At 52.8% G+C, this 21,552-nt stretch overlaps 2 protein-coding genes across 6 annotated transcripts in view; one reads left to right on the top strand and one right to left on the bottom strand.

Moving 5' to 3' along the window:
• Window positions 1–7,082: 7,082 nt before the first annotated feature.
• The window catches only part of METTL9 (methyltransferase 9, His-X-His N1(pi)-histidine), a 50,628-nt gene continuing 36,158 nt past the window's right edge, over window positions 7,083–21,552 (bottom strand). For 3 of the 4 annotated variants that reach the window (XM_066275881.1, XM_066275884.1, XM_066275885.1), the window contains exon 5: window positions 7,083–7,821. In XM_066275881.1, the coding sequence (XP_066131978.1) occupies window positions 7,616–7,821 (206 nt within the window). In that variant the 3' untranslated portion in view covers window positions 7,083–7,615. The remainder of the gene's footprint in view (window positions 7,822–21,552) is intronic. The other variant, XM_066275882.1, reaches the window with a different exon arrangement.
• Window positions 10,181–20,007, top strand: IGSF6 (immunoglobulin superfamily member 6). Of its 2 annotated transcripts, XM_066275876.1 has the most exons (7): window positions 10,181–10,651; window positions 13,877–14,233; window positions 15,036–15,142; window positions 15,999–16,046; window positions 16,666–16,743; window positions 18,332–18,475; window positions 18,933–20,007. In XM_066275876.1, exons 1-7 carry the CDS (start codon window positions 10,585–10,587, stop codon window positions 18,987–18,989), a joined length of 858 nt encoding a protein of 285 aa, XP_066131973.1. In that variant the 5' UTR covers window positions 10,181–10,584; the 3' UTR covers window positions 18,990–20,007. The 2 variants fall into 2 exon arrangements, with proteins under 2 accessions (XP_066131973.1, XP_066131974.1); XM_066275877.1 differs by lacking the exon at window positions 18,332–18,475 and having other exon boundaries at window positions 10,189–10,651; window positions 18,933–20,001.

Consider the following 21,552-nt stretch of genomic DNA (forward strand, 5'->3'; position numbering starts at 1 on the left):
TTATTATTATCGTTTTTTGCTGCTGACGTTGCTATTCGTTACAAAGTTGTCATGACTGTTTTTATTACTATGATTAAGTAGGTTCGCGTCCCTTTCCTGGAAGTCTCATCACACGCGCGCGCGCGCGCCCATGCACGCCCCCTTCCTGGGACCCCTTAAAGCCCCTTCCTCCGCCCTCTGTCTACCGCCCCAGGCATGCTTTGCGCCCCTTCCCTGGGGAGGCCCCGCTGCCAGGCCCCCGCCCGCGTCCCAGGTCCCCTGCGCCCAGCCCTGCGCGGTCCGCCCCTGCGCCCGCGGCGCGCCTCACCTGCGGTTCCCGCTCCGCTGCTCTGAGCCCCGCCGCAGGGGCGCGGGGTGGAGCCGCCGCGGACCGGGGCGGCACACGCCTGCGCAACGCCACCTCCTGCAGCGCGCCGGTAGGAACCCAGGCATCCAGCCCGGAGGAGGTCGCAGGCCAAAGTGGGGCGGGACGCAGACTGTCTTGCGCTCTGGCTCGCCCCTCTCCGAGGTGACAGAACCACCCTCTGCCATGCAGGGACTTTCCTTGGCTCTGGGTTCAACAAACTGCTATGAAAAGTTTCTAAGTGGCCCTGGCAGGTCAGCTCAGTCCAGAGCGTCCTCTCCAAACGATGGCAAGGTTGTGGGTTTGATCCCCGGCCAGGGCATACACAGGACGCAACCAGTGAATGCAGGACCGAGTGGAACAACATTGGATGCTTCCCTTCCCCCCTCCCTTCTCTCTGTCTCTATCAATGAATAAAAAAATAAAAATAAAATAAAATTAAGCCCTGGCCAGGGAGCTTCCCTTGGTTGGAGCATCATCCCAGAGCACAGAAGTGGCAGTTTGATTTCCCAGTCAGGGCACATGCAGGAAGAGAAGGGTGTTCCTGTCTCTCTCCCTACCTCTCTCAAAAAAGGAAAAGAAAAAGTTTCTAAGACAACTGGACCATGTGGTCTCTGGAGAGTTAATGGTTAGGGGTTTTTTTTAGATGTGACGGAGGGGATGTGGCTCTCTTTTTAAACAGTCCTTGTCTTTCGCAGGTACCTACTTACAAAGCGACACTATGGTGGGTGAGGTTTGCATAGAAACGATGGAGAGATGGCAGGAGTGTGGGTGGGACAGCACTGGCCTCCTGCTGATCATTGCCCAAGCGCGTCAAGAGGGGTCTTTATGACCTTCCTTTCTTCTTTGTTACGTGCTTGGAACTTTTCATACTAAAAACATTTTTTTATATAGATAATAACAACTATCAAAATGCTCAGATCCCTTGGTCAATAGATGTCCCAAATGAAAAAAAAAAAAAAAAGTACAGAACAAAACTTCAGGAAAAGAGCTACACAGAATGGAGACAAGTGATCTACTGGACACCGAGCTCAAAACACTGGTTCTGAGGAGGCTGAGTGAGCTGAAGGGAAGAGTCGCCAAACTCAGACCCTCCACAGCATGAAAAGGCCTGGAAACCATGCAAGGAACTGGTCATAAAGGAAGGACGCACTCACTGGAATGAAGGATAACTTACAGGGACTCAACAGCAGAGTCGATGAAGCCAAGGATCAAATCAGTGATGTTGGCCCTGGCTGGTTGGCTCAGTGGTAGAGCGTCGGCCTGGCGTGCAGGAATCCTGGGTTTGATTCCCAGCCAGGGCACACAGGACAAGCGCCCATCTGCTTCTCCACCCCTCCCCCTCTCCTTCCTCTCTGTCTCTCTCTTCCCCTCCCACAGCCAAGGCTCCATTGGAGCAAAGATGGCCCGGGCGCTGGGATGGCTCTGTGGCCTCTGTCTCAGGCGCTAGAATGGCTCTGGTTGCAACAGAGCAATGCCCCAGATGGGCAGAGCATCGCCCCCTGGTGGGCATGCCAGGTGGATCCCGGTCAGGCGCATGCAGGAGTCTGTCTGACTGCCTCCCCATTTCCAACTTCAGAAAAATACAAAAAAAAAAAGAAAAGAAAAAAAATCAGTGATTTTGAATAGAAGGAAGCAAAAGAATATTCAATCAGAACATTAAAAAAAAATCCCCCAAAATGAGGATAGTGTAAGGAGCCTCTGGGACTACTTCAGGTACACCAACATTTGCATCATGAAGGTGCTGGAAGGAGGGGAAAGAGAGCAAGGAATTGAAAACCTATTTAAAAAAAAAAAACAGTGACAGAAAACTTTCCTACCCTGCTTGAAGGAAATAGACATACAAGTCCAGGAAGCACAGGGAGTCCCAAACAAGGTGAACCCGAAGACGCCCAACCCACAACACATCCTCGTTAGAGTGGCAGACATTGAAGACAAAGAGAGGATCTTAAAAGCAGCAGGAGAAAAGCCGTTAGTTCCCTACCAGGGAGCTCCCATGAGACTGTCAGCTGACTTCTCAACAGAAACTCCGCAGGCCAGGAGGGAGGGGCAGGAAATATTCAACGTGGTGAAAAGCAAGGACCCCCAACCAAGATGGCGCTACCCAGCTAAGCTGTCGTTGAGAATCGAAGGACAGATAGCTTCAAAGACAAGGAAAAGCTAGAGGAGTTCATCACCACCCAACCAGTATGATGTGAAATGTTAAAGGGGCTTCTTTAAGAAGAAAAAAACCGTATTAAAAATATGAACAATAAAATGGTAACAAATATTGTATACATATCTATTAACAGTTGAATCTCAAAATCAAACAAACAGAACGGAAACAGACTCATAGATACCTCTAAACTAAGAACATTTTGATGGTTGCCAGATGGGAGGGGGTTTGGGTGGGGGGTGAAAAAGGGGAAGGGCTTAAGAATTATAAACAGGTTGTAACAGAATAGTCATGAGGATGTAAAGTACAGCCTAGGGAGTATAATCAGTATTCTAATAACTATGCATGGTGTCAGATGGGCATGAGATTTAATCAGGATGATCACTCAGTAAGTTACGGAATGTCTAATCACTGGGGCGTACACCTGAAACTAATACAATACTGTATGTCAAATCTAATTGAAAAATAAGAGATGATTTAAAATAAATCAAATAAAGAAGACCCTAGCCTGTTGGCTTAGTAAATAGAGCATCAGTCCAGCATGCAGACATTCCAGGTTCAATCCCCAGTCAGGACACACATGAAAAGCAACCATCTGCTTCTTTCTCCCCCTCTTCCCCTCCCACAGCCAGTGGCTCGATTGGTTTCAGTGTCAGCCCCAGGCACTGAGGATGGCTTGGTTGATTCAAGCATCAGCCCCAGATGGGGGTTGCTGGGTGGATCCTATTCGGGGCGCATGAAGGCGTCTGTCTCTCGATCTCCCCTTCTCTCACTTACATGAATGAGTAAAGAAATTGTGATGCCTGCTACAACACGGGTGAACCTGAGGAGAGACGTGAAGTAAAACAAAACAGACACAAAAGAACAAATATTGTATGACTCCACTTATTATGAACCGAGAGTAGCCAAATCCAAAGCAAGGAGACGGATGAGGGTGCCCTGGGCTGAGAAGGAAGGAATGAGGGTCAGTATTGAGTAGAGAGTTTCAGTTCTACAGACAGATGGTGGCGATGACATCACACTGACTGTCCCAAAGACTGAACGCTTACACTTGGAAATGGTTAAGAGGGTCATCTTTTGTGCATTTTACTGCAATGAAAAAGTCGAAGGTAAATGAATAATACTATGTCAGTAAACTCATCATTTTAGAAGGAATCAACTCAAAGGCCTGTGGCATCCCAGATAGCCTCCCATAATAGAAAAGTTCACTAACAAAAAAACAAACAAACAAAAAAATCCAGGCCAGGCCCTGGCCGGTTGGCTCAGCGGTAGAGCGTCGGCCTGGCGTGCGGGGGACCAGGGTTCGATTCCCGGCAGGGCATATAGGAGAAGCGCCCATTTGCTTCTCCACACCCCCCCCTTCCTCTCTGTCTCTCTCTTCCCCTCCCGCAGTCAAGGCTCCATTGGAGCAAAGATGGCCCGGGCGCTGGGGGTGGCTCCTTGGCCTCTGCCCCAGGCGCTAGAGTGGCTCTGGTCGCAGCAGAGCGAGGCCCCAGAGGGGCAGAGCATCGCCCCTGGTGGGCAGAGCCTTGCCCCTGGTGGGCGTTTCGGGTGGATCCCGGTCGGGCACATGCGGGAGTCTGTCTGACTGTCTCTCCCCATTTCCAGCTTCAGGGGAAAAAAAAAAAAAATCCAGGCCAATTGCCCATAGTGTACTTAATATAAATACTAACGCACCCATCTTAATATCTTAGTTTGGACATCTACACCAGGCTTACCTGAGATGTGAACATTAGGAAAACTAGGTGTAGGGTAAACTGGAACTCTCTGTACTATCTTTGCAAGAGTTCTCTAAATCTAACATTGTTCCAAAATAAGTTTATTTTAAAATGAGTTTTTAAAAAGCAAAGGACCACTAAAAAAAAAAGAGAGAACGAGAATTCCTAAATGGAAGACAAAGTCAATGCTAATTTATCAAACTGACCAACCAAACAGCACACTGAACACCTGTACAGAGAGCTACAGATGTGAAGTTTGTTCAGTGGTACGGGTCACTCTCGACTAGCTACTGTCTCATAATCCACCGTGGCAAAAGGCAGGCTGTTGAATTTTATATTGCAGGAACTATTTCTTCTTTAACTCTTTCTTTTTCACTTCGATCACAAACGTTTCTTATGGTGGATACAGTGTCGACTTCCTTCTGCCAGTATGTCTTGATGTTTTTTTATCTTTGGTGAGTTGATTGTAAGTTTGTGAGCATATCCTCTTTCGAGTCCCTAACAAACCCATTTCTTTCTGTGCTCCGTGGATTCCCAGAGGTACCCCTCTGTCCAGACAGCCTTGACCCACCAGCGCAGGGTCTTCCGGCCGGAGCATGGGTGCACTGAATGGTACTTTATTCGGGATATGCAGGCACCTGCACCAATGTGGTAGGTCACGTCAGGCACGGGAAGCCCATGTCAATGGGCTGCCGTTGTTCAGAGAAAAACGATCACGAAACTTCATCCATCACCAAGCGGTGGAAAGCGACTGGTCCAACATCTTGCTTCATTCCGAGTCTATTTAAATACGATCCTCAGAATGAAATGGGGAGGGGAAAAAAAAAAGAAAAAGAAAACCTTTTCTCAGAAAGATAACTTGACACAATGAAGTTTTATTTCCCAGCCCGGGATCCTTTTCTGTTCAAGGCCAACTATGTAAAGCAACGATGTAAAGAACGGATGACTTATAGACTTATAGACGGGGAGAAAAATACACTGTTGCTCTTAACGGCTCTGCACAAGGGAGAAGTGACTGAGAGTATTGTCTTCTTCCCTTCCCTTCCTTTCCCTTCCCTTCCCTTCCCTGGAGTCAGGGGTCTGAGCCCTGGGGGGGCTCACAGCTGCAGGCGCACAGGGTTTGGGTAGGTAGGGACGTCCAGGTGCAACTGGCATTTTTCTCCTTGACCCAAGGTCACAGCGCCTGCTTTGACCACAAATAGAGCTCTTGATTTCCCGGGCACAGCTTGAACTTGATACGAAGCACTTACACAAGGAACAGTGCAGACAGAAGGCAGCTTTATTGTACTTTGGAGGGGGTTAAAAAAAAACCTGACATGATTCTATTTGGGGGGGAAAAAAAAGCCCTTGACACTGGGTAAGCCACACTGCCACCTAGAGGAATCGGGGCGTACCACCAGGGCTTCTAGGACCGGCGAGGACATGTGAGCACATCTGCTTGCTGGTTTCCATTTTCACCGTAAAAATGTCTCTTTGGATAAGCTGGTCCTTCAGAGAAGGTCCTATTTTAAGAAACAATTTTTATCTTTGAAATGCATAAACGTATATGTGCTTTCTCTGCTTTTTTTTTTTTAAGTCAAGAATGAGTTTTGGTTTGGTTTTGTTTTTTTTTAAACAGATCATCCAGTGAAGTGTTGATTGGAAAGTTATGAAACACTTCAGGGCAACCCACCTCTCTGAACATCCACCACACTCCTGCACTCTTATTATTCGACAGTCTAAACAGCAACCCGTTATTACGACAGACGGTTCATAAAGGAGCAAAACTTCACTGTGCAAGAACCACGTTATGTTGACTCCCTTCCTCCTTCCATTGTTACAGTCGAGGGTGCTACATATTTGCACTTATTTGAATTCCTGGAAGAAAGTATTAGGACGCACCAACAATTCTGCATAAAATCACATAACCCAACTCTTCTCATGACCGCACAGTAACAAGTGGCCGACACCGGTGTGACATGCAGAGGAGCCGTTCTTAACGAGAAGAATCAAGTCATTCTTCTCAAGGATTCAGTTCTCCGTTCTACCCAGGGGCTGCAGTAAGTGGGTTGATTAGATGACTTCTATGAGCCTCTACATGGGAATATTTCATGAAACACCTGGCTGGGGAAAAAAATTAAGCTTTCAGATTAACCTATTGCTAATAACTTCAACTGCAACTCGGCCATCTCTGCTATTACTGAGATTTTTAGATCCTGGGTTAAGGACTCTGCTCTTTGGAATATCCACCATGGGTACTGATCGGGGAATGATCCTGGATTGCGACATTTCTGGGTCCAGGGTCGGAGGCACGCATGGGTCCCAGAATGCCCAGGTCCGACACAGTGTTCATCCACCCATATTCCTGCTAAATAATCAAGTCAGCAGAAGATTTTATTTAGGAAGAACCAAGTTCTGGGAAAGAGGTTTACAAAGTGTAGAGGGAGAAGTTGAATTAAAACATCTTTTAGGTGGCATTTTTTTTTCTTTTTTTTTTTTTGGTAGGGACAACTGAATGTTTTCATTCTAAGAACCTGAGATTGTGCAGAAAAATCAAGTGTCTGAGTGTAGAATGGGATGTTTGCTATTCCAATGTCAGAACCCCGTGTTTTGCATAAGCTGGGAAGTAGGGTGGTCCCTGAAGTACTGTATCCAAAAGGGGGTCGTTCCTTGGAGGGTCGGTCTCAGCCGCCTGGTGTCCACAGTCTGCAACGACCACACCTCCCCGCCCCTCAGGTGTAAAGCCTTCCAGGGGTTCACATCACCTGCTCCTTTCGCATAACGGTCCCATTTCGACACCCCTGAAGGAGTCACCCCTGAAGGAGTCAAAGCTGTGCAAGACGCTGGGGGGGGGGGACACTTATAGGAACCCAAACCTGACACCAAGTCGTCTCCAAAAAAGTTTATTAGCATGATTAAAAACATTTTCTTGAATAATGACGACAGAATGTCTAAACATGAAAGAGTATCAGTGGCTAAATCTTATCACCAGTATTTGCAACGGAACTGGACACCTTTATTGCCAGTCTTCATTTTATTAAAAACGCTCCGTGTCTTTATTGGTTCCATGGGATGTCACGACTATTGCTTGGACTGGGACGGAGTCCCCACTGCAATGAAGTATAAAAATATCTTCCATAATTGCAGTGAGACCTGCATTAATTGAGTAAGAACCGATAAAAATCCTCAAAGAGTTGGGGGCTTTGTGTTTGTTTTTTTTTTTTAAAAAAAAAAAAAACAACATTCCTTTTACACACTACAAAGAAATAATTAGTATTTTGGCTTTTTAAATTCCTACATGGTATTTAGAACGACAGTCCCCGAAGCTCCTCCCTTCCGTAAATGGAGAATGCAGACCACCCCCTTCCCAGAGGGGGAGGCTCTTGGGGCAGAGCCCCCCAGACCGCGGGCTCCCCGGGCCTACACGGGTTTGAGGACGAAGACGGCGTCGTCCAGGACGTAGTAGTCATTGTACATGTCCCCTTCGCACAGGTAGGGCAGCCTGGTGAACGCTTCGATGGCGAACCCCGCCTTCCTGAAGACGTCGGGCAGGCTGTTCACCTGCTCTTCCCAGTTCTGGCCCTTGATCTCCAAAACCTCTGATGGTTTCTCCCACTTGCCACCTACTAAAACAAAGAGGAACATGAAGTTAAGTTCTCGAACAAGCCAGTTACTGGAGGAGGAGGGAGGGCTGGGTGTGCGCCCGCCCCCAGGGCCCCGACGAGGTGGACGGAACCAGGTCCGAGCTCAGAAGGGCTGAGGACGCAGTCGGCTCACAGTCTGACCATCAGAGCGGACAGGCGCTGTCAGGGCGCCCGGACCCAACACCCACGCTGTTACCCCCGCTGACAGCTCGGACATCACCCTCCTGCAGACCGACCCGCTGGGGCGGAACCGTTACTGGGCTTGGAGAACGGCCCCCTAAATACGGGAGGACTGAAGTAGAGAGCAACACGTATCTGAAAGACGGTTTTGGATACATGCAAGAAAACACCACCGAGGTAGGCAGGCAGCATACTAACTGAAGAGGTTTATTAGGCTGAAAATAAAACTAGGTTAATACAGGATCTTAATTTTAAAAAATAGATCATCAGTGTGTTTCTCGAGGGAAGCTGATCCACTCCCTAACTATTCAGAACGATGTCATCAGACAGAAAAGCTGAGGACTGCCAGGGACGAGTCAGCCCAGCACGTCTGAGAACAGAGACTGAAGCCTGTCGGTCATTTCCACATCCGTGGGCGCCTGAGGAAGGGGGCGAGAGGGTCTTCGGGTCCACGCACACACATGCGCACACAATGGTGCATGTAAATCGGGTGCTTCTAGATATGATGGGATGTAAAATAAACACACACAGTAAAACTGTTGCTAAATCCAGACGGGAAGAACTTTCTGTGAATGAGAAGACCACACTCCGCGAGGGGCCACGCGCACACCCCCCCGTGGGAAGAGCCCCCTCCTTTCGGTGGGCCAGCCCGGAACCCTGTCCTGGGTGGGGTCTCGGCGGCAGGCGGCCTGGGAAGCAGCTCCCCTGCCTTTCAGTCCGCGGACACACGGGGCCCCCTCAGACAGACAGGGTCGAGCGTGGACACACGGGGCCCCCTCAGACACATGGGGCTGAGCGAGTGTGGACACATGGGGCCCCCACGGACACACGGGGCCCCCTCAGACAGACGGGGTCGAGCGCGGACACACGGGGCCCCCTCAGACACATGGGGCTGAGCGAGTGTGGACACACGGGGCCCCCACGGACACACGGGGCCCCCTCAGACAGACGGGGTCGAGCGCGGACACACGGGGCCCCCTCAGACAGACGGGGTCGAGCGTGGACACACGGGGCCCCCTCAGACACATGGGGCTGAGCGAGTGTGGACACACGGGGCCCCCACGGACACACGGGGCCCCCTCAGACAGACGGGGTCGAGCGCGGACACACGGGGCCCCCTCAGACAGACGGGGTCGAGCGCGGACACACGGGGCCCCCTCAGACAGACGGGGCCCCCTCAGACAGACGGGGTCGAGCGCGGACACACGGGGCCCCCTCAGACAGACGGGGCCCCCTCGGACACACGGGGCCCCCTCAGACAGACGGGGTCGAGCGCGGACACACGGGGCCCCCTCAGACAGACGGGGCCCCCTCAGACAGACGGGGCCCCCTCAGACAGACGGGGTCGAGCGCGGACACACGGGGCCCCCTCAGACACATGGGGCTGAGCGAGTGTGGACACACGGGGCCCCCTCAGACACACGGGGCCCCCTCAGACAGACGGGGTCGAGCGCGGACACACGGGGCCCCCTCAGACACATGGGGCTGAGCGAGTGTGGACACACGGGGCCCCCACGGACACACGGGGCCCCCATGGACACACGGGGCCCCCTCGGACACACGGGGCCCCCTCAGACAGACGGGGCCCCCTCAGACACACGGGGTCGAGTGCGGACACACGGGGCCCCCTCAGACAGACAGGGCCCCCTCAGACACACGGGGTCGAGCGCGGACACACGGGGCCCCCTCAGACACACGGGGCTGAGCGAGTGCGGACACACGGGGCCCCTCAGACACACGGGGCTGAGCGTGGACACACTGGCTGCACGCTGGGAAGAAGAGCCAGCGACGTGGGGGTGGGGTGGGGGGCCAGAGCAGGCTGGTGAGACGGCCGGCCGGGGTGGCTCTGACCTGTACTAGTCAGAGTCTTGCTCAGCACCGTGGAGTGAGCTCCAGGCCACCTGAGGAAGTGAGTCCCTGCTTTTCTATGGCTACAGCCCCTCCCCCACGACTCCCCCGTCTTCCCAGTGACAGTGCGACTGCCCCACCCACCCCCAATCCTCCCCATAAATTCCCTTCTGCTTAGGTCACCAGAGTCAGCTCTGAGGTTGGGGGAGTGGGGGCTGGGGGACCGTGGGTGACAGAGGTTCCACACATTGGTGTCACAGCACATTAACACCGGCTCACACAAAACTGGGCACATTGCTTATGGTTTTATTGTGCTAGGACGTATTTATGGTCCACTATCTTTCTCTTGTCTCTAGATAAAACCACCTCCTTCCGCTTCTCCCAAAGACACTGGCCCAGCCCTGAGCGCACAGTAGGTGCCCAGCGCCCCTGACGGAACCGCTCCAGAACATTTAGAAGGTGGGTTATCTGTCCAACGATACTTCTTCCTGGGAACCGGTGAGATCCAGGAGAGGTGTCATAACGGACATCCAGAAACAGGTCTAGGTGAAAAATCTCAACTTGAAATGGTGCAACGGAGTGACAAACAACATTTGCACAATGTCTCCAAGTTCCTGATTATGGTTCCTGAATGCGAGTTCCTCTCTTCGGCTCTTCCTGTCTGAAGAGAGAGAGCGCTGAGCCTCCCCGAGCAGACTCCCGGCCGCACACGCAGACATGGAGGCGGCGGACGCGGGCCGGGTCGCGCTGGGGCTGGCGGTCGGCCTGGTTCTGCTCTCTGTCGGTAAGGTGCTTGCTCCCTCCCGGGGCGGACACTGTCTGGGCCGTCACGTTTCCTTCTCCCAGGGAAACAGATGATAAAAGACTAGCTGGGGCAGTTTCCTACCACACGGAAAAATTCCCTTTGCTCTTATGCTGCCTGACGGAGCGGGACCCTCACCCAAGGGTTGAAAATATGCCTGAAACCCCCTGTGCTGGTCGGCTGCCGGTGATCAGTTCCCAAACTCGGTCTGCAGAGTGGGCACTAAGCAGCACGTGACTCCTTTCAAAGACCCTGTTTCTGGGAAGCTGCAGGTCTGTACATTAAAGAGTAACTCGCTGGGGAGAAGAAAATGCTGTGGCTCCTTTTCAGAGAATAACCGTCCTCTGATGTATCTGTTTTTAAAAATCCTGCCTCCGTCTGTTTTGCACCGGGAAGGAGACAGTGATTCCCACCTCGCAGTTCTAATCGTCTCACCGTAGCTCTGATAAATTCAAGGATTGCAGATCTGCCCACAGAGTTTGGGTCCTAGGGTAGAGAAGGCAGCAAAAGCTCTTAAAATTATTATTATTTTACTTTATCTGCTAAAAATATATAAAACTGTTCACAGTGGATATTTGGGGTAAAAGAACTGTGAGTGATTTCTATTTCTACCTTCAGTCAGACTGTATTTCTTTTTTCTATGAAGTACATAATACGATGTTTATAAACTTTTAACGGGTGCTGTTTCAAAGAGGAATCCTGGTCTCTTAAAGCCATGCCCACAGAGCTGTGAGGACAGCGTGTGGGGGACCGACCCCGAAACAACATGGGGGTGAAAGGGCATGGGGGGGGGGACGGAACGGGGCCCCCGCTGGGGACGACCAGGCTCACTGGGCCAGCTACTACGTCTGCATGTCTGAAATCGTCCACAAGAGGTGGGTTTTTTCCAGTGTCATAAATTAGTTTTCCCTTATTTTCTAGTTTCGTTGTTCTTAGAATAGTAAAATAACCTTTTTTAATTGCATCCAGCAAGCAGATAAACTTTCCGCCTCTCCAGGGGTACTGTGCTTTCAAAGCCACCCTACAGAACACGAGAGCTCCAGCATTTTCACAGGGGCCTCTAGGGGATGACAAATGGTGGAAACTTCTCTTTTCTAGAGCCGGGAGGTTGCTTAACTGGCGCGGGCGGAAAACAGAAGTTTCCCCGCGAGCCTGTGCTCGCTCACAGGAAACCTGGCTGGTGGCTCGGTCCCACTCAGACCCACTTTGCAGAACTGAGACAAGGGTGGACACAGAAAACCCCAGAGTTGCAAACACAGTTATCTCTTTCAACCTGGGGTATTAGTTCTCCAAGGAAAGTGCTGACAGCCAGCATCTCCTCTGAAGAACGCCCGGGGACAGGGGACTTGGAGACACGCTGGTGACCCTGTCACGTGCTGACGGGCCCAATTATTGTACAGTCCAAGCTTCTAAGACATGGTGATGACCACCCTCCATGTGGCATTCTCCGGGCTTCTTGGGGGACAGTCTGGGCAGGGGGCGTGAGGGCTACCAGCCCCTCATGTGGGTCACACTGAGCAGGTCACGCAGGAGCTCCGAGCTCGCCTCACCTGGACAAATCCTAACACTCAAGGTGGTGAGCACAGAGGTGCCTCACAAGACCTGTGGGGAAGTGTCCAGCGGGACCCGCCCCCGGACGGCACATCAGACCAGCAGGGTGACTTCTCTGTTTCACTTACAGACTCCCACGGATGAGACCACTCAGGCACACACCACCAGGCAGAAGTCAGACCAGAAACTGGCCAAAAAAATTCTAATGTGTCCCCACCAATACTATTCTCCACAGAGCCTCCCTTGCCCCAGAGGGTTTGGGGCAAGACTGCCACTTCCACTCACCCGAGTGGCTTTCCGGTTTCCGATGCCGGGACGAGAAGGCCACAGCAGGGTCACCCTGCGTGGCTGGGCAGCAGCACGTGGTGGAGAGGGCACTGGCTGGGTGTCCAGGGCGGCCCTAACACCCACGGGGACGCCCACGCTGTCCCTGACACGGGCATGTGACACTGTGGAAGCAGGGACGGCGGTGGTGGCCACTGAAACCCTTCCTCTCCTTACACACTTCCCAAGGGTGGGGCGAGTCAACACTCCTCCCACCGCGATGGTCCCCCAGCCCCAGTGCAGACACCAGCCCCGCCCTGCTCTCAAGGACGCGGGGACACAGGCCGAGGGGCTGGCGAAGCCAGGCTCCCGACCCAGGTCCGTGGCCCTCAGCACAGACTGTCCACCAGAGAGGCCACAGGGACGGCACACGGTGACAGTCCCGGGGAATCGCGTCTGCTCGCCTGCTCGGCCAGTCCCCAGCCAGTCCCCAGCCAGTCCCCAGCCAGTCCCCAGCCAGTCCCCAGCCAGCGTGGCCGGTCCCCGGGCCCACGCCGGGCCTTCCACAGCGCTTCCCGCGGGGACAGCTGGGCTGCAAGGGGTCAACTGTGACCTGCCATGCAGCGACCCCAACTCCACAAGGCGAAGCCCCAGTGTGACAGACACACGGGGGGGGCATGGGCCCAGTAGCACAGGACACTGCAGGCCGGGGCGTGGGCCCAGCAGCACAGGACACTGCAGGCCGGGGCGTGGGCCCAGCAGCACAGGACACTGCAGGCCGGGGCGTGGGCCCAGCAGCACAGGACACTGCAGGCCGGGGCGTGGGCCCAGCAGCACAGGACACTGCAGGCCGGGGCGTGGGCCCAGCAGCACAGGACACTGCAGGCCGGGGCGTGGGCCCAGCAGCACAGGACACTGCAGGCCGGGGCGTGGGCCCAGCAGCACAGGACACTGCAGGCCGGGGCGTGGGCCCAGCAGCACAGGACACTGCAGGCCGGGGCGTGGGCCCAGCAGCACAGGACACTGCAGGCCGGGGCGTGGGCCCAGCAGCACAGGACACTGCAGGCCGGGGCGTGGGCCCAGCAGCACAGGACACTGCAGGCCAGCGTGGCCTGGGTCCAGGGAAAAGCGGACTCTGGGCAGGCAGTCTGCTGAGTGTGAGCACAGGGACCCGACTCCTGCCCAGGGGCCCGCGGCCACCTCCGTGGCAGGGCGGGGCCCCAGTACCCAGGCCTCCCTGTGAGCTGGGAGATCAGGGCCACACCCCGAGGGGTGAGGTTGCCGCCGTCACCTCTAGAGGTCGCGTCTGTGCTGGGAGGGAGGGAAGGACAGGAGACGGGGTCCCCAACTGCCCAGGTCAGCGAGACCAAGCCCAGCTGTCCCCTCCCACAGGTGCTGCGGACAGCTGCACCGTCTCTGTCTCTCAGCCGTCCATCCTGGAGGTGGACCTGGCCCAGGCGGCGGTGACCGTGCCCTGCTCCTTCTCCAGGGAGGGCTGCCCGTCCCAGCCCGTCCGCAGCCTGTGGTTCCGCTTCGGGGCACAGCAGCTGGAGGTGCTCTGCCCGGACGGGTGCCAGGGGAACGAGGCGGACAAGTTCCTGGTGGAGACCCAGGGCCAGAACCAGGTCGCCCTCACCATCCACAGGCCGACCGCCAACGACAGCGCCATCTACGTCTGCGGCATAGCCGCGCCCAGCAAGGACCCGTGGGCCAAGCGGACAGGAGAAGGGACCGTGCTGGTGGTGAGAGGTCAGTGGTGGCGCTGCGCTCAGGGCGGGGACCCCGCGGTCCACCCAGCCCTGTACACACACACGGAGAGCAGGGCAGGACTGGCCACTCAGCAGGCTCTTCAGATAAGGACTACAAGTCACATGGTATTTCGAAAAACATGTACTTCGAATAGTCAAGTGCTTGAAGATACAGCATGCTGCCCATCCCTGCCTAGAGCACAGGACACTTCCTGCAGGGAGGGGGAATCCGGAAGGTCAAGATGGATTTAATAATTCTACTTATAAGTCTTGACAGCAAGAAAAAGGGGGACTTCCAACAGCACCTGTCTTCCAAGTGTGGAGTGGGTTCCCAGTCCCTGGACAGCCAGCACTGGTCAGCCAGGTACACACAGCGCCTCGAGGTCAGACGGCAGCATCCCTCCATAGACAGACTCTCAGTGACGCTGACGCCACTATGTATCACTTCTACCGAAAGAAATCTTCAATGTTTCTGAACATGCTGTCTGGAAATGTTCACCTGACTTTGAGTAACGCTTTATATAAAAAGTGACTCTTACCATTATGACAATTAACTGGATTTTAAAGACCCTTTTTTTAGTTTTAAAAAAAACAAGCAACATTTTCCGGATAATACATTTAAAAAAACATGGATGAATCTGGCTTGACCCATACCATATACTTGAGTGTCTTTTGAATTGAGACCGTAAGTTTTATGTGTCACCAAGCAGAGTAAGTAAGTTCATGTTTCACCTCTAAACATGGACTTGCAGTAATAAATGTCAATAATGCACCTGGCTCTGTCTGTTTTTTGCATGAACAAGAAAAGAGAGGTCTCGGCGAGGAGATGCACGGCCTCCTGGTGGCGCTGGTGTCCCTGCTGTCCCTCTACGTGGCTGCTGTGCTCGTGGTCTTCATCGTCCTCTCCAGAGTAAGTCCAGTTCCCTGGCGCTGACGTTCCCCAGAGCCTTGGGGACTGTCACCCGGATGACGCCCGCCCTTCCCCACCTGAGCCTCAGAACCAGCTCACCTCATTAACATCTTCCTAAAGGTCGGAGGAGAAAGCACAAGTTTTCATCACAGAAACTGTTACTGATGAGAGTCTACGGTGTTTTCTCTCGAAAGCCCAGTAATAGGGAATGAGGAGCCCTCTGTAACCATCTTTCTGCTGGGGTGGGGGTAGGGGGCGGGTTAAGAAAGGTTTAAGAATGAGCAAAGAGATTAGAAGCTGCTCTAAACTGTTCTTTTTTTATTATTATTCATTTTAAAGAGGAGGGGAGAGTGACAATGAGTGAAATAGAGAGAGAGAGAGAGAGAGAGAGAAAGAGAAAGAGAGATAGAGAGAGAGAAAAAGAGAGATAGAGACACAGAGAGAGAGAGAGAGAGAGGGAGCAGGAAGCACCAACTCCCACAGGTGCCTTGACCAGACAAGCCCAGGGTTTCAAACCGGCGTCCTCACGTTCGAGGTTGACGTTTTATCCACTGCGCCACCCCAGGTCAGGCTGCCCGAAAACATTCTTAAAAGGCCTCAGGTTTCTGAGAAAGGGCTTCTCCCTGCTGCTCACACGCTATACAGGGCATCTGTGTGTGTTGTATAAAGACTGCTATCAATCCAACCGTCAACATCACCCTGAGCCATTTGATTAATGATAATAAAAGCATCTCAGAAACAACATGAAAATTAACCCTTACTGTATAACATTAAATATTCAGTTCATTCAATCTCATGGGAGGAGGTGTCTGCTGCGATTGTTTTGACTACATGAAATGACTTTTCTTCTTGACAGTCAAAATCTAACACTCGAAGAAACAAAGAAACAGAAGATTCACAAAAGGTACAGACCAATGCTTGTAAAATCTTTTACATTGTGGCTGGTTGTAACTATTTCAAGTCTGAAACAGTTTAAGAACAGAGAACATCATGGTAACTTCAACTATACCTACTGTTTTCTAGTGAGAAACTCAATGAAAATCTCAAATGATCAACTAGGATTTAAACTTTATAGTTCTCAGCCCTAAATTCTACTTTTTTTTTTAAGTGAGAGGAGGGGAGATAGTGAGACAGACTCTCGCATGTGCCCCGACCAGGATCCACCCGGCAACCCTTGTCTGGGGCCAACGCTCACTCAAACTACTACCTCAAGAGAGAGGAAGAGGGAGGGGAGGGGAGGGGAGGGGAGGGAGGGGAGGGGAGAGAAAGGAGAGAAGCAGATGGTCACTTCTCTTGTGTGCCCTGACTGGGAATCGAACCCAAGACGTCCATACGGTGGGCTGATGCCCTATCCACTGAACCAGCCAGCCAGGGCCCCAACATTCTACTTAGTATATCAAAATTCCATTGTGAACGGTGGGTGTCGGCATGCTGGGGGGTGGCGGGAAGGGAAAGGCTGGTGATGGGCAACACCAAACGCCTCTAGTCCTAAAATGGGCATTTCTCCTCATCTGTACTTACAGAAGAGCGCCAGGCGTGTTTTCCAAGAAATTGCTCAAGAACTTTACAGTAAGAGACACGTGGGAACAAGCCGACAACCCGTAAGTATCAAGTACGAAAAAGACAAGCAGATATAGCGTGCGTCTGACTAAAAGAAACTGAGCTGCCCACATGCTGCGACGGTCACACCAAGAGAGGGCTTTCCCACCCAGTGAGCGCGCTCAGGACCTGCTCTGATGAACGCTAACACAGGACGTCGGGCACAGCACTGGAGAGCCCGGGCTGGCGCCTCAGGGACAGGGACTCCCAAAGCCCAGTGGACACGGGGCCCCCGGGGCGGACAGAGGGACCCGGGGTGGACAGAGGGGCTCCTGGGCTGGACAGAGGGACCCCCGGGGCGGACAGAGGGGCCCCGGGGTGGACAGAGGGGCCCTCCCGGGGTGGACAGAGGAGCTCTCCCGGGGAGGACAGAGGGGCCCTCCCGGGGAGGACAGAGGGGCTCTCCCGGGGCGGACAGAGGGGCCCTCCCGGGGAGGACAGAGGGGCTCTCCCGGGGCGGACAGAGGGGCCCTCCCGGGGAGGACAGAGGGGCCCTCCCGGGGAGGACAGAGGAGCTCTCCCGGGGAGGACAGAGGGGCTCTCCCGGGGAGGACAGAGGGGCCCTCCCGGGGCGGACAGAGGAGCCCTCCCGGGGAGGACAGAGGAGCTCTCCCGGGGAGGACAGAGGGGCTCTCCCGGGGAGGACAGAGGGGCTCTCCCGGGGAGGACAGAAGGGCTCTCCCGGGGAGGACAGAGGAGCCCTCCCGGGGTGGACAGAGGAGCCCTCCCGGGGAGGACAGAGGAGCTCTCCCGGGGAGGACAGAGGGGCTCTCCCGGGGAGGACAGAGGGGCCCTCCGGGGAGGACAGAGGGGCTCTCCCGGGGAGGACAGAGGGGCCCTCCCGAGGCGGACAGAGGGGCTCTCCCGGGGAGGACAGACAGAGGGCTCTCCGGGGAGGACAGACAGAGGGGCTCTCCCGGGGAGGACAGACAGAGGGCTCTCCGGGGAGGACAGACAGAGGGCTCTCCGGGGAGGACAGAGGGGCTCCCCGGGGAGGACAGAGGGGCTCTCCCGAGGCGGACAGAGGGGCTCTCCCGGGGAGGACAGACAGAGGGCTCTCCCGGGGAGGACAGAGGGGCTCTCCCGGGGAGGACAGAGGGGCTCTCCCGGGGAGGACAGACAGAGGGCTCTCCGGGGAGGACAGACAGAGGGGCTCTCCCGGGGAGGACAGACAGAGGGCTCTCCGGGGAGGACAGACAGAGGGCTCCCCGGGGAGGACAGAGGGGCTCCCAGGGCGGACAGAGGGGCTCCCCGGGGCGGACAGAGGGGCCCCCGGGGTTAAAGGCTCCTTGGTCCAGCAGGCAGGAACCGGCGTTGACAGATGTTGCAAACTCTTGCGGATCAAGGCAGTTAGTAAATGTTACTCACTGCTGACGAGGAAGAGATAAATTCACAGCGGAACAGAGACAGGGGATGAAGTAAACGCTGACCACTTCGTCAGTGTTCAGGGCTGGGGTGTAGGAAGAACTATGGACCACTGAGGGTATTTTCCTCTCGAGACAGCAGCCAGAGGGCACACGCAACAGGTTTCCAAAAGAGGCGTGTTCTTTCCAATCAACTTTTTTTCATTTAAGACTTTATCCATTTTAGAGGGAGAGGAGAGAGAGAGACAGAGAAGGGGAGGAGGAGCAGGAAGCATCAACTCCCATATGTGCCTTGACCAGGCAAGCCTGGGGATTCAAACCAGCGACCTCAGCACTCCAGGTCGACTCTTTATCCACTGTGCCACCACAGGTCAGGCCTTTAAATCAACTTTCAAAAAAGAATTTTCATCCAGGAGGGTATACTGTCTAAGTAGTCATTTCCACCCTCCAATGTAAATACAAACATATTAAATGGTCTGACCACCCAAGATGCCATTCTGAGCCATTACAAATGCCTGTTCACACTGTTTTCTTAGTGAGACTGGGTATCATTTCCAGCAAAGAGGCAAAGGTAAGTGGCCTGGAGACAAGCCAGGAGAGGAGAAGAACATGTGCGGAGCCAGGGCTTTGACCATGACACCTGAACTAGAAAATTGATTTTCAGTTCCCGCATCTTACTCTGAAATACAGGAAAAATGGAACTTGACCTTTAAGATCAGTGGAAGGAGACCTGGGGCCCAGAAAGCAAGAAGGCACAGCGGGGGGCCTTCAGCGAGATGCCGTTGCCTACGTAACCTTAACTCTGGCTTTGTTATTTACTATCACAGGAGAAAGACAACACTTACGAAAACAGAAGAGCACTTGACAAGTACGAAAGACCATAGAAATGGTTCCACTGTCAAGGGTTCCACGTCCCTGAAAGCCCAGAAGTCACCCTTGTTAATGAATGTGTGCCCACCGGGGCTTTAAAAACATGGAGATAAATGGAGAACAGCAGCCCAAGCTCAGAAAAACCACAACCTACGATTCACCAAAATACCAAACAGAACAAAACTGCAAGTACTTCCCTAAGTCACTAAAAGAATTCTAAGCAGTCTAACATTTTTAAAACAATCTGTTTTTATAGCCTGCGTCCTGTAGCATTTGCTTCACCTGACAGAGGAGGTGTGTGGTGACTAACACCCTGAATAAGACCGCAAGTCATGCCACACGCCTGGATCTTGAGAGGGAAGAATTTGTCCTGGTGGGTTGTACAAGTGATAGGCCATTTAGACTAAGCTGGGAGGGATGAAAGGAAGAAGGGAGGAGGAAGGGAGGGAGGAAGGAAAGGGTCAAAATCTAAGCTAGAGAAAAATCATCCCGCTGAGTGCCAGGAGCAGGCTCTCCCCTTCAGTGCCGCCGCGGGCAACAGCACAGGGCACCTTCTCTGCAGAAGGAGCTGCATAGCTACCAGCAACGAGCGAGACTGGACAGGACAAGAACACACAGCTGAGACAGACCATCCACAGCGACGGCAGAAGAGCACACCTCAGAACAAACACACCACGGGGACTCTGGATGCCTGTGTCACGGCCAATAGCTCCAGGGAAGGTGTGGCCACACAAGGAACCTGACAGACTTTGCAATAGTGATCTGTAAGCGACTGAGGAGGGCAGCAACCGACGAGGGGCTGAAACAGCAAGGATGTTCAGGGAGTTCCTTCCCCTCCAGAAGAAAACACGTTATGGGTCGTTCTTTGAAAGCTACTTTGGTGCAAAAAAAAATCTATTTCAAGTATCCACAAGTGTACATTCACTGTTAAATATGAGTTATGACCTATTATTTTTACTTCATTAAAGTTTCTTTTAAAACAGCATTAAATAAGGTGTACATATTTTTTAATTTTTTAAATCCTAGAAGAATTAAAAATTTTGTGTTTGTGTGTGACAGAGACAGAGAGAGGGACAGATAGGGACAGACAGGAAGGGAGAGAGATGAGAAGCATCAAGTCTTCGTTGCAGCACCTTAGTTGTTCACTGATTGCTTTCTTTCTCATATGTACCTTGACCACGGAGGCTCCAGCAGAGCCAGTGACCCCTTGCTCGAGCCAGAGACCTTGGGCTCAAGCTGGTGAGTCTTGCTCAAGCCAGATGAGCCCGTGCTCAGGCTGGTGACCTCGGGGTTTGGAACCAGGGTCCTCCACATCCCAGTCCGACACTTATCCACTGCGCCACCGCCTGGTCAGGCTTAAAATATTTTAAGATCCCTTTGAACACGTCCTGCATGGATGACTTCAGTCACATATGCCAGGAGAAACGGAAGGAGGAGGAGCACACTCACTCACTCTGTGTATGTGTATGTATGTTGTGTGTATGTGTGTTTAGTGTATGTGTGAGCGTGTTTATGTGTATATATGTGTTTCTTAGACACCAAAATAGAAATCAAACAACTGTCATAAAAAGTAATATAGAGTTAACCCCTACAATGCAGGGGGTTAGGAAAACCAACTCCCTCCCCCTCGAGCAGTATTTTGTATGTTACATGTATTACATACTATGGTCTTCCAAGAAAATAAGCTAGAGAATATATTTTTAATAGAATTCTTAAAAAGATTTTATTTATCCATTTGAGAGAGGAGAGAGAGAGAGAGAGAGAGAGAGAGAGAGAGAGAGAGAGAGAAAGAGAGAGAGAGAAGGGAGACACAAGGGGGGAAGAGCAGGAAACATCAAATCTCACATGTGCCTTAACCGGGTAAGCCCAGGGTTTTGAACAGGCAACCTCAGGATTCCAGGTCGACACTTTATCCACTGCACTACCACAGGTCAGGCTAAGCTAGAGAATTTATTAAGAAAATCCTAAGGAAGAGAAAAATACACATAGAGTGTTTACCGAAAAATACCGTGTGCAAGTGCACCCACACAGGTCACATCTGTGGCATGCCAGGGTCAACTATAACTAGAAATGCTAATATTTTCTTCCTCTATCCCAAAATTAACGTCTTGTGTACTCCCTGGGGTGTACACCTCCCACTTTGAGACCAAGGGCTTGGATGAAGTAAAGGAATTTCTAAACAAGGTGGCAGACAGAGTGAGCAGGGGCCCCATCCGGGTGGACACAGTGCTGAATGGGACCATCCACTTTCCATTTCTGGGAAGCATTCCACTTTGGCTCTGCCAGGGCTGAAAGGACACTGTTCTTTGCATAACTACTCGGCAGACAAAATCCCTAAGGTAAATAAGTGTTTCGATAAATAAGCCTTTCCCTCCCTCTACATGCAAAGACTGGGTTTCAAGGGCTGTTAAGCTAAAATTTGAAATACACTTGACCAAAGAAAGTAGCTACACTGCCCTCAGGTTGTACAGAAGAGTGTGTGATGTGTGTATGATACCCGTTCTTGCACTCACCGACCTAGCCGGCAATACTTACTGAGCACACACTACCACACAGCCCACGGCCACCGGAGACTGT

Source organism: Saccopteryx bilineata, chromosome 4, assembly GCF_036850765.1.
Source record: "Saccopteryx bilineata isolate mSacBil1 chromosome 4, mSacBil1_pri_phased_curated, whole genome shotgun sequence".
NCBI lineage: Eukaryota > Metazoa > Chordata > Mammalia > Chiroptera > Emballonuridae > Saccopteryx > Saccopteryx bilineata.